This window comes from Numida meleagris, chromosome 14 (assembly GCF_002078875.1).
Source record: "Numida meleagris isolate 19003 breed g44 Domestic line chromosome 14, NumMel1.0, whole genome shotgun sequence".
NCBI lineage: Eukaryota > Metazoa > Chordata > Aves > Galliformes > Numididae > Numida > Numida meleagris.
This window is the reverse complement of record NC_034422.1, coordinates 10,064,687-10,077,231: the sequence shown is the minus strand read 5'-3', so window position 1 is coordinate 10,077,231 and position 12,545 is coordinate 10,064,687. Positions and strand designations below refer to the sequence as shown.

Here is a 12,545-nt window from a genome sequence, read left to right as displayed (position 1 = left end):
CCTGGACTAGAACTTGTAGGAGACTTCTCTCTTGTGTACACTTTTTGTGGTTTGGTGCATAAGCAGTCACAGCAGTTATTCCCTTAGCCTAGGTCATTGAAGAATCTCTTCTTCCAGCCTTGGTCTTATAAACCTCACAGGTTCTTAGCTGCCTGTAGGACTTTCAAACCTGAAGTCAGCCAATGACTTAAAAGCTGTTGAAACCCACTTATACATGGGCATGTAGAGCCATATCATACCAGGTTTGTTTACGTGCTCATGAAATGTCATAATGCTCTCCCAGATGATGATTATCTCGGAAAGCAGTGGTCAAAGTTGAACCCTGAGACTGCATGTACCTTCTCTGTGCTAAGCTCTTCTAAATAGCTTAATGTTCCTTTTCAACTTGATCACTTTCAGTCTGATCCGTTGGAATCAGTGAAAAGACTCACCTCCCTTAAAGAACCAGGAAAGGAGCTGAAGACTCTGAGTAAAACTCTAGCTCGCTTGAGGTAAGGAAATCCAGAGCACACAGAAATGGGCCAGTTAAAGCTGAAGGAATTGTTGGTCCTGCGGTGGCGGCAGCTGGCTAATCAGCAAAGTCATCAACTGTACTAATGGCTTAGACAAGATGGTTTGTAATTTTTCCTTTATAGTCTTTATGGACGCTCAAGATGTTGTCAGTGCTGCATGAGGAGTGACTACAAGCTGTATCAGTACTGTGTTGTTTTAGTGTTCGTTATTAAGGTGCTTGTTACCTCTTTGCAGTCTTTTGGTTGAAACGATATTGTGTTAAGATCTGGTAGTCAATGAGAAAAGTAAATAAAGAGAAATACATGCATAGACTCATATGGAATATTGGGCTTCTATATGCCGTGCAGCCAGCTGAGGTTGGACTGCAACCATTATGAATTCTAGAGGATTGACCACAGAACGTGGCTGGGTGTGCTTGCTTTTCCTAGAAGGTATCTTCCATTGCCACTGTCAGAGAATGGTATCTTCCACTGCCACAGCAGAGCATTTCTTACAGTCTCATTTAAAGGAAAGAAAGGGGAAAAAAAATACAAGGAGGTCTGTTGGACATAGACTTTACCATTCTCCCATCTCATTCTTTTACACGTGCTTGGATCTTGTTGATGCCCATACTTCAGCATCGTTACTGCAGTCTCTACTTACATTAATGAGGCTGAAGCTTCTATATGCTGTTCTGTTTCAATCACGCATGCTGATTACACTCCAAATTTGCCTATGGAGACAGCTCGTTGTATTTGCTCAGTATTAGCTTGAATATTTGCAAAGCTGTATAATAGGCCCTGCAGTAGATGACTCAAGGTTTTCTAAATTTCCTTGGAACCATATAGCTTCCTTGATGTGAGTGTTCAGAAACAAGACTCACTTGCAGCTGAGACAGCAAGCAGTAGTACAAGAAGATTTACCTCTGGCAAGGTTTAGTTACAGCCTGCTGCAGGTAACATTGATGATTTACTGCTGCCAGCCCCAACGGGGTGCAGATTATGTGAGAGTTTACGAGGTTTGTAGACTTGAAGCCTTTGAAGAACACTCACTAGATAAAAATAGTTGAATTAAAGCAAGCAGCAAGATGACAAACATCTATATAAAAACTTAATAATTTCATCAGTTAAATATAAGCAGATTTTCCAATCAAAAGAACATGTGGTATTGTATCAGCTTGATATATTGATGGTGAATTAGATTCTCGTGCTGTTTGACTGAGAGTGCAGATTTACAAAAGCTGAGGAAGCTAGGCCAAAGTAGCTTCTTTGCATGTACTGCTGTTGAGGAATCACATCTTTAGTTGTCACAGTGTGGTGTTTTTAAGTACTTCCAATTGTCACATCAGAGCAATTTCTAAATTCTATACTAGTTACCCCTGATAACGTTACATTTCATGTTCTTCCCTTCTGTCCTTACCTAACTCTGGTTATTTTTGTTTTCCACTTATTCTGCTAATTAACTTTTAGTGAATTGTCACTTGGTAAATGTGGCAAAAAGGTAATAAACCACAAAATAATAAATGCTGCATATTTTGAAGGCTGAATAAGCTATTTTAGGAAAGTATGACTTTTTCCAATTACAAATGCAACTCAGACGTCTCAAGTGAATGAATGCTTGAGTTATTCTTCTAGATTTCAGTAGTGGTGGAGTCACCAACCCTAGAGGTGTTTAAGGAACGTTTAGACATTGTGTTGAGGGATGTGGTTTAGTGGGAAATATTGGTGGTAGGTGGTTGGTTGGACTTGAATGATGCTGGAGGTCTTTTGCAACCTTGGTGATTCTGTGATTCTATGATGGCTCGTTTTTCTGATTCATTTTTCTTCCAAAACTGCCCCGATTAATCAGAAGCTCGAAGGAAAGATTTTAAGAGATCCAGCTCATCACTTTGAGTGAGTGTTGTTGTTTCTTATAACACGTGAAGTGTTTTGTGTAACCTACTTCTGACTCAAGACATAATCATAAATGCAGATTTACCTTCTGCTGGATATTTAATGGTAATGTAATCTGCAAAATGATGTTAATGCAGAGTTTTAATGATGTGAATAGATTTGATCTTAATGTATTTTTGATTCTAATGTTATCTTTTTACGAGGGATTAAATCCCCAACTTTTAGTCTTCTATCCCTTCTCACCTCCAGAAGCCAATACAGACAAAAGGATGAGCAAAATTATATTCCTTTATGCACATTGTCTTATAAATTGCCTTTACAATCAGTTGTATCTGTACCACACACGCAAAGGATAGGGATGTTGGGCAATTTTTCTTTAACATCTAGTTTGGCTTGCAGAATGCTTTTTACTGCTGATGCAGAAGATGGAAAGAACCCAGCTCCATGTTAATATCCCAAGCAGAATTTGTTGTGCTGACAAATAAGAAATACGTATTGGTTAAAGCATCTCCAACTCCTCCACATTCTTCCAGTCCCATAAACTTAAATTTATGGCTGCATTCAAAACTGGCTTCATTTAATTTAAAACGCCTGCGTGGAAATATTCTTGTCTGCTGGTTTCCCTAGGCCATTGAAACACAAGTCTCTTCATATTTATTTTTTCCATGGACTGCATTGGGTGGTGGTTTAGCACTGGTGGCTAGCTAAACTCCAACACACTGCTCTCACACTCCTAGTCCTCAGAAGAACAGGGGCAGAAAATAACACCGAAAAAAGGCTCAAGGGTTGAGATGAGGACAGGAAGACCATTCATGATTGCCGTCATGAGGAAAAAGGATTCAGCATGGCGAGATTAATATAATTTATTGCCTATTTATTATTAGCAGAGTAGAGTAGTGAAAATGTAAAAGCAAAGAGAGAGCATTGTTGTCTCAGCACGTGCTTCAATGAATTTGCCTGTCACCTCATGTAAGGAATGTGTGGTATTACACTGTAATCACAGTGATGATCCTGCAGCATATCTAATGTAATTTGGTCTATGTACTATGGCATTTGAGTCATGTTTCCTACATACCTTGTATTATTTAAGTGAAATATTATCTGAACTATAATGGCTGTGGAGAAATCTGCTTGAGAAAAGTCAGGGAAACTGATTTTTGAAGTATGGGCTCGCATTCTCTGATGCTTTCTAAAGTATGCAGCAGCCAAATGACCCAGGATGCAGAGTAATATCCAACAGACTTAGTACCTGGAAATCAGAAGTGTACGTTAACTGTTGTTCTTTTTAATTTTTGTTGTCTAAAACTGGAAAATCCTTGACTTTTAGCAATTGAAATGTGCCGGACATTCATCTTGAGTGTTCATACGATGTTACTTTGACTACATTTGCAGAACAGTAAGAAAAGCAAATAACTGACATCAGAAGACTTTTTGACCAAATACTGTAATAGGAAATTTCAGGATCAGATAATTTCAAGTGAGAATTTCTTCACTGATGTTTGGACCAAAGAGCGTGTTGGCAACACTTCTCAGTACCAAATTCAGGATGTAGAAAAGGAGCTATTGAAGAGGTGGAGCAGGGTGGAAAATGCACAAAAGAAGAAGACTGGAGTTGTAAATCATTAGGACAGCAACTTTTCATTTCAGTGAAAGCAGCTGGGCTAGCAGAGCAGCATGCTAATAGCTGCTACAGAGAGTCAGGGAATGCTAATGACCTTTGTGGATTTGGTTTCTGCTGCCTATCCTCATGATTGAAAAGGAACAGCCAGCGGTTGTCTTAATTGGGTGTTAATTGATACATATTCATGGCAAGTAGTGCCTGTGATCTCGCAGCTTGTTTGTATTAAGGAATATAATGGAACAAACTGTGAGGGAGTTTTTAGCAATAATGATCACAGTGACATGACATAGTAGTAAAAATGTTAAGATGATCTCAAAAATATTTCAAGAGTCGTTACTGGAACAGACTTAAATGCATTCATAAAGCTTTCATATGCTACCTTCAACGCTGAAAAACATAATTAAAGAGAAGATAAAACTTATAATTACGAACTCATGCTTCCTCTCAGTATTAGACTGTAAATATACAAGAGGATGATCGCTGAATGCAGAGGTCGTTCAAACTGGTCATCTTTCACCACTATCAGTGACTAGTTCTGAGCAGAAAGCCTTGTGTGCTTTCCTGCTGATGAGTTGCACCAAATCACTTTGGGGAGGAACCTGCCAGCTCCCAGGTAGTGTTTCCCATTAAATTATGGGAAGGAATTTGCTTATATTTGTGTAGCATTTTAAAAAACAAACAAACAAACAACAACAACCTGGGAAATCTGTAGATAATTCTAACTCCAATTTTTGGTAGACAATGCATCTTGCTTCCAGTGGAGGTTTAAAATGTAGGCTGAAAATAGCCCTGACTGACTAGACAAAGTGTTTCCCAGTGTTGAATTCAGTGGGTGGATTACAGTATGGCAGAAAAGACAACATGTTTCTCCTTGAGCATTCAAATATCTTGAGCTTTGTGCCAAGGATTATTGTTTCATTTCTGCAGAAGGAAATCTCCTATTGCTACTTCTTACTAAGGCTAAGCAAACCCAGGAAGCAGAGCAACTTTGAAATGACATTCAGCTCCGAGGGAGATACCTTTTTTTTTATTGCTTTGTTGCAGTGACATCTGTAAATGTGATCCAGAAATAATGTTAAGTAATCCACAGTTGCATGAGGATGTGTTGTACGAAAACCAAGAAGGCAGAAGTCTTTATAACTAACCATAAATCACAGCAAGGTGTAGGAACACTTACACAGCTAAAAAAGATTACCAAAGCACTGGAGGTCTGTAGCTAATATGTTATAAAAGCAGGTTGCCATAAATCACTTCTGTGGGCTAGCTCAGCCAGCAAGACCATGCAAGTTTGCTGGAAATACTCATGGAGCCCTGGGCAGCCTGGTCTGGTACCAGAGCTGGAGGTTGGCAGCCCTGCCTGTAGCAGGGGTTTGGAACGTGGTGATCCATGGTGTCCCTTCCAACCCAAGCCATTCTATGATTCTCTGATCAGAAAAACCAAACGACAACAAACAAAAAACCCACCCAAAACAGCACAACAGAGCTTAAAAAATAAGCCTGCTTTTTAAAATGAGAGTTTTCACATTATCATTGTGTAAAAAGGAGGTGTGTAAGGTGATAGAAACTGGAAACAGAACCCAACAGAATGCACTATGAAAGTGATTTGGAAACATCTCTGTCTTCACTGAGGAGACAAACATATTCTGTTGTTTCTGTCACAACTAATTTCTGATCAGTGGTGTGCCTAGCCGTCATTACTTGTATTCTCTGGCACCCAGAAGAGGTGGAGGTAGACGTACAAATGTTATTGATACCAAGAGAAGTGAGAAGAGGGATAATGCTTTGAAAGTCTGTCCTTGCCTAAGCTCCACAAACAGGGTGAGCTCCCAGACTGGTGTCCTTACGTTCCCCTCCACTGCGTGAGCTGATTAATACATCCTTGGTCTTTCCTTTGGCAAGGCTGCCGATATGCACTGGGGTGCACGGTGATAGAAGAGCCTGTTAGAAGGTCACTGTTCTGCTTGGGTTGCACAGACTTTAAATGCCTGACTGTACTGGCTTGGATTTGTTGCACCTAGCATGAGACATTTCCCTGAGCTCCTGAGTTAATGTCCACTCCCTCAAGACTACTTTTGCCATTGGATAGAAACAGATGCTTTTGAGGATTTTTCTGATCCAATGTGAGCTTGAAGCTCTCTTTCAGTTTGGGATGCAGATGCGTGCTATGTTCTAGAGGAAAATAAATGAATTTATTTTAATACTTATCATGACACAGAGCTACTTTAAGAAAAGCAGCGATATTTTCTAAGTTTAGTCAAACACAACTGTTTGTGCAGCGACAATCTTCTAAGCACAGGTACCCATGTAAAAATGACAAGTTGTGATCATCCTCAATCAGCAATATCTAGGAATGGGCAGCTTGGAGCTACAAGCTCAAAGGGAAGGAGTCCGTGCCATTTTGCAAGCCACTCACTCAAACCTTTATTTGCAAAAAGGGTTGCATTAAACCCTTGTCATGCATTGCACTTCTGGTAGTGTGAAGAAAATTAGTTCCCTTGCATCTGTTTTAGTAAAGCTAGTTGAATAAAACCAAATGTCAAACTGCTGGCAGTTTAGTAGGATTCCATTGGCTGGTTTTAAATGAGAAACTAGATGTTTCTTTACAACGGTTCAAGTTTCCTGAAGGCAGATCTCTAAAAGTCAGTCTTTACACAGCAAGCCCAGGCTCTGTTAATGCGTTCTTTATTCCTGCAACAACAGTTAGACTGACATACCCTAAGAGCTGTTCCTGTTACTTGTCTTCCTGTGGGTGGCTTTGTAACTATCTGTCTTTGGATATTTTCTATTACAAAGCCATTTAACTTTCGTGCTACTATGGGAAGATTTTGAAAGGCAAGAAACGTGTTGATTTTGGAGTTTGCGTTATGACCTTTGCTATCCTTACCCGTGAACCTATACAAAGGCTATATATACACAGAGTTGAAAAAGACTTCAGAGTTCGGAGATTCTGCTAAGCTGGCATTCCTTGATGCAAATGGTTTACTCGGTGATCCAGTGGAGTATGTGAGAGTGGGAAGGAGAGGTAACACAGAGTTAAGAAGCAAAAAAGAGTCAGGCAGCAGAAACTGAGAAGGTGAAATGTTTATCTGCCAATATTAGTTTCCCGTGTACTTAATACTTCATAATGTCAGTTGCTGGGAAACCAGAGTTCTGTGCCCTTTTCCTGGTTGGCAGAAATCACTCTAATTGTCATGTTTCTAGCACTGTCACTGCTGGCAGTTTGTAGCATTTTATTTCCAGAAGCAAAAATTTTCTTTTACATGAGTGATGGCTCACATTAATTAGACAGCAGTCATGGCCAAAGACATCCATTTATGTGTTTGGATGTATGAATCATTATCCCTATCATCAATCACTGGAAGGACTGCTGTTCCCATCAACAATTCTGCCCTTCCAGACTGTTCATTTGAGTCTCCGTTTCCTTTCTTCTCGTGCAAAAATATGTTTGTGTTTGAAATTTTGTAAGTGCAAGCAGTTCATTGCTTATTAGATTTCACTATCTAAACATGACAGCCTAATTCCATGTATCGTGAAACAAAATGACACATTGTCACTGAGTGTTTGAACAAAGCTAACACTTAAAATGAGTTTTCCATTATTTCGTATTAAAATGTCATTGTTCTGTAAATACCTTTGTGTGGTAAGGCAAGCAGATAGATCTCCCCTCTGCTCTGCCCTTGGGGTGCCTCATCTGGAGTACTGCATCCAGGGCTGGTGCCCCTAACACTAAAAAGACATGGAGCTACTGGAGATCTACTGTCTTCTTATGAAGACAGGCTGAGGCAGCTTCCTTCATACAGAGTTTGTTTTGGTTTTGTTATTTTTATTTTTTTGTAAATGAACCCATTTGAGCACAGTGTGTTGTGCTCATCTTCAGGAGAATAAAATGGGAATCTACATCCAAAGTAATGTGGGTATTCCAGATTCTGTGTGTGTCTTCAAGGCAGATGTTGATCTGGTGCCACTTCAGTTCCTTTCCAGAATGTTTAGTGGTTCATTATGGTAAATGATAGCATATGTCTGAGTTTCTATGGGTTGGTAACTACATTTAATAGATCTTAATGTAATTATAATCTGGTATTAAGTGAACTTAGGGAAAATAGATGTGTGAATACTTATCTATTAGACTCTTCTTGTGTGATTACTCAGCCATTAAATAGGAGCAGTAACCAGTGTGTTCCTGATTTTCCATTGCCTCATGTATACAGCTGTATCTCTGCAGCTTGGTTATAAACACTACCTAAACCCAAATTCTTAATTAATTTACATTAGCATCTACATATTAATTATGAGTACTTGTAAGCTCTTTTTGCCCATATGCTAAGCTTTCAGAACACAACCCAAATGCCATGTGAAGCACAAGAGCAGGACTTGCTCGCTCAGGTTCACCTCTCATGGCTTTTGGTAATTAAAGGAGGGTCACGTAAGCACTCTTCAGTAACTCACTGAGTCTATTTTAAGTGAAGAGTGCTCTAATTCTCATTTACAATGAGACTTTCTCACCTCACTCAGGATCCCAAAGGTGAGAAACAATATTAACGTAACTAACTTATGGACATACCGGCACAGTTATATACACGTTACCACAGTGAATGTAAGGGCAATAAAGAACTGAGAGAAATGGTCAACAGCTCCAGCATTTACTGATAAGAGAATGGAACAGATTCTCCATTGGTATAAATTGATATCTCACCATTGACAGTTTGCAGCAAATGCAGAGTTTGGTCTCCTGTTGTTCTTTGTGTCCTTTGTAAGTAACAACAGCTCAGTGTGCAAATATATTTTCTTTTATCTCGTTTTACAATTGGCTCTGTGCCTCTGGAAAAAGGCTGAATTTCTGCTGTACGGTGTCTGGAGCAGAAGATGTTCTTTCATTAGCTTTATTGCTAGAAAGCCTTTTTTCATTAAGGTAAGTAAATGCTATGAAATGGTGACTAACGGTTTCCATGATCAGAGAAATTATCTGTGTATAGTTAAACTGTTTGATGGATAGTTATTTTCCTTAAAGATCACAACTCAGTTTTTGTTCACTATAATCATAACATTAGGTCTTAGAGAGAGGAAGAATTAAACTGGTATGAGCAGGCTGCAACTTCTTTGCACCTAAAACAATAGATAGGGGAAGACTGACAAGCAGAAAGAGTTTGCAGAGTGCTTGCAAGCAGTTTTCTATATGTGCTGTACACTACTGGGTCTCTCCTTTATGCAATTCATTTTGACCTGTATCTTTAATATTTTCCTGTAGGGAAAAAAAATTGGTGATGCATCATTACTGCTCGGAAAACTCCTTTATGTTTCATGCTAACGAAGTTCTTGCTTGAAAACAAAAAGTCCTTTTGTCTGAAATACGGTTGAAAACCTGTGTTGTCACTGAAATTGACTGAAGCTCAATTGTTTTAATAAATGCATTGAACATTTCGTCATTGATTGCATTCACATTTTAATGAATGATTCTCACCTAGTTGTGAAATAGGCAACACAAATTGATTACATTATGGTATGAACAGGGTATCCTGATACCAGAATTAAAATGTAGAAATATTTGATGTCCTGTTCTAGCAATATGCTGTAAATCAGTAGTACACAAAAGTACATTGGTCACCTACTTCTATACTGGCCACCTATATTCTAAGCTACAGTTCTTCTGTCCAGTGTCTGTGAACCTTCAGGGTAATTCATGTATATTTCACAAATAATTTCATGGAATTATGAGAGGAATTTCTGTTTGTTTGTTTCTTGTTAAAGCTCTTCTGTATGCTACACTTCCATTTGTTTCATCTGTTTGTCAGCACTTGGAGACTGCAGAGCTATCTGTTGTACTACCTCAGACTTCAAGGAAATCACAGACTCAGAATGTTTGCTCACAACTGTGTGTAGCTTTTCTATTCCTGTTGGTGTATGAGAATGCCCATTGGTTTTTGCACACGCATATTAAATCCTTCTTTATTAATTACATTCCATAACGTTTTTTAAATTGTACTTTTTTGTACCAATTGCCACTTAACACATCTTTCTCCAATACGACTGGTTGTGGCTATTATTGTTAAAAGAAACAACAACACAGTGAGCAAACAAAAAGCATCTTTCTGGTGTATCACCATCTGTTTTTATCAGTTGTCTTTGATTCGTGTGATAACCTTATCATTTGGTATTTGTATGGTTATAATGTGCAGCTACAGCAATGTTCTTGATCTTTGAGGGAATACTTATATTAATGTACACAGTAACGTAGAAAAAGCACTACAGAGGGAAAAAAATCTTTTTCATACAGACATCTTCATGGTTGGGAGAAATGAGAGTAAGCGAGAACTACTGGAGAAGATCATAAAGCAAGACTTTGAAGATATTAAACGTTTTCTAGCATTCCAATAAATGTCTGTTACTCAAAATACTTGGGTTTTATGGAAGAAAAAGTCATGTCCCACTCAGCTCTGAAATCCTCATCTTTTTTTAAAGCACGCAGTATTTCTTATCGAGGACATCTTATTTTCTCATTTCATTTTTTTCCAAAGTTAGCATAGGAATATCTAGCAGATGGGTTATCATCTACCTGAACATGAAAGGTGTTCAGATTTTGTTTATGATTGGTGGACTTAAAAATAATGCTGACAAAACCAAGTCCTCAAACCATTACGTTGTGCAAATAGTTTTTCATCAAGGAAAGCAAGGAAGGAGCAAATCATTCCATTTGAGATCTAGTGAGTTCAGTGTCTGAAATTTGTACTCTCTGTGATCTTCAGGTGCTTTAATGCATTTCTGGTGGTTAAAGGGGGCTGTTACTTTTCAGTAAAAGAAACAAGCCCAATCTGTCAAGCCTGGATTGAGTAAGAATCAATACAGCCTGATGACACCTAATTTGAAAGTCAGCACCATGTTAATTTAAAGGGCTGCATCCTATGCCTGAACAGCATGCCCTTGTCTGACTTGGATTGTCTGCTACATTAGAGGTAATGTTTTAATCATTAATTAATGTTTTAAGTCTTTTTTTTTTCCGTCTGTGGTCATCCAATGGGTGTGCATTATGGTTTTCCCTTTATTTCCTGCTCTTGCAGTAATTACCTGCCTATTGCCCTCAGCTCTGATGGCTTCCCAGTGACTTAACAATGCAGCCTGCAGCCAGCAAGTGGAATTTAGCAGCTAACTGGGAGCTTCAGGGCATGGCCTGTTACAACACATGATGACTAGGGGCCCAGTGGTCAACTGGCTGCTATAAATTAGAATTAGGCAGGGAGTTTTCAAATCAAGTAGTAAACACCATGGTGTTGAGTTCAGTAGTTAAGCTCCAACATCTAACAATGCTGAAAGAGACGATGGAAAGATCTCGCAGTTCACACTGGTGAATTATCCTTTGTTATCATATTGCAAAAGGAAATACTGGTGTTGAACTCTTGGTTATTGAAGAATGTGAATGCAAAGAATGCAAAATTTCTTAAATTTTAAGTTCGTGTCTTTAGTACACATTATGAAATGTGATGATAACGTGATGATGTTTTGCAGGCATCATATCAGTATTGTGAAGCAAGGTGGGGAATATTTTCGTATACTTCACCAAGAATCACTGGAGAGGCAGAACACATTGAAAGCACAAAAGACTCCGGTGACGAGATGGAGAACTGACTTCCAGCCATGCAAATATTCATCTGATGCAGAGGAGTCAGATGAAGAAATGAACACGTAAGTTGATTCAAAGGGCTTTTTGCAGTCCGAAGTCAGCGCTTTTAAAAAGCGACAATCTCCATTTCTGTCACTGAGCTTGAATATTACTACTAATTACTATGAACTTGAAGAGAAAATGCTTAATAATCTCAGTGAGCACACTTGAACTTAACAGTTATGGACCAAAATTGCTTGTTGCACTGTTAAAAAGGAGGAAGCTTGGAAGGTGGATGTTTAGGGTGAAGTGGGAGAGGTTTCATTGGCAACTTAGAACTGATTCTCTGAGGAGGAGATCTGGTGAGACTTTGCCATGTTTTTGTCACCTAAATGCAACCACAACACTGAGAATAATAAAGAACTGCATGCAGATTATGTGGTGTGTCTTGCAGAATGGGTTTATTGGCTAGTTCAGCCCTATTACCACCTTCTTCTGGTTCTCGCTCTATTTAATCATTGAATAGTCTTCCTTTCAGATACTCCCTTTTTTAACTTCAGACTTTATTCTTTCTGACAGTTCTGCTCCAACAGAAAGCAGCTACCTGAAAAAATCAGGGAAGAAGAAAAAAAGGATAACCTTACGGTCTTTCACTCCCATTTACAGCAGTGTCCTGATTCCAAGACCCTCTGAAGCACAAAGGTATACTTGAAGGCATCGTTGCTCTCCACGTCTTGATTCAGCAAATTCTGACTTATTTGCATGAAATATGCATGTGTGGTGTTTTAAGGAAAGGCTGTCAAAGTTAAATCTTAGTTTTCCTTGCTTGAAAAACAAAAACATTAGGCCTAAGAAAGAGAGCAGGAGAACACAGTACGTAAACCATGTACGCTGTTTTGTTCTAAGTTCATTAACCTCTTGCTCACCAAAAGTGTCTTTATGTATTTAT

At 38.8% G+C, this 12,545-nt stretch overlaps 1 protein-coding gene across 4 annotated transcripts in view; it reads left to right on the top strand.

The window, feature by feature from the left end:
* CCDC60 (coiled-coil domain containing 60) overlaps positions 1-12,545 on the top strand; it is a 46,118-nt gene that overhangs the window by 20,614 nt on the left and 12,959 nt on the right. For 2 of the 4 annotated variants that reach the window (XM_021412745.1, XM_021412747.1), the window contains 4 exons: positions 400-491; positions 8,834-8,914; positions 11,503-11,679; positions 12,176-12,298. In XM_021412745.1, coding sequence (XP_021268420.1) covers positions 400-491; positions 8,834-8,914; positions 11,503-11,679; positions 12,176-12,298 — 473 coding nt within the window. The remainder of the gene's footprint in view (positions 1-399; positions 492-8,833; positions 8,915-11,502; positions 11,680-12,175; positions 12,299-12,545) is intronic. The other 2 variants (XM_021412746.1, XM_021412748.1) reach the window with 1 other exon arrangement.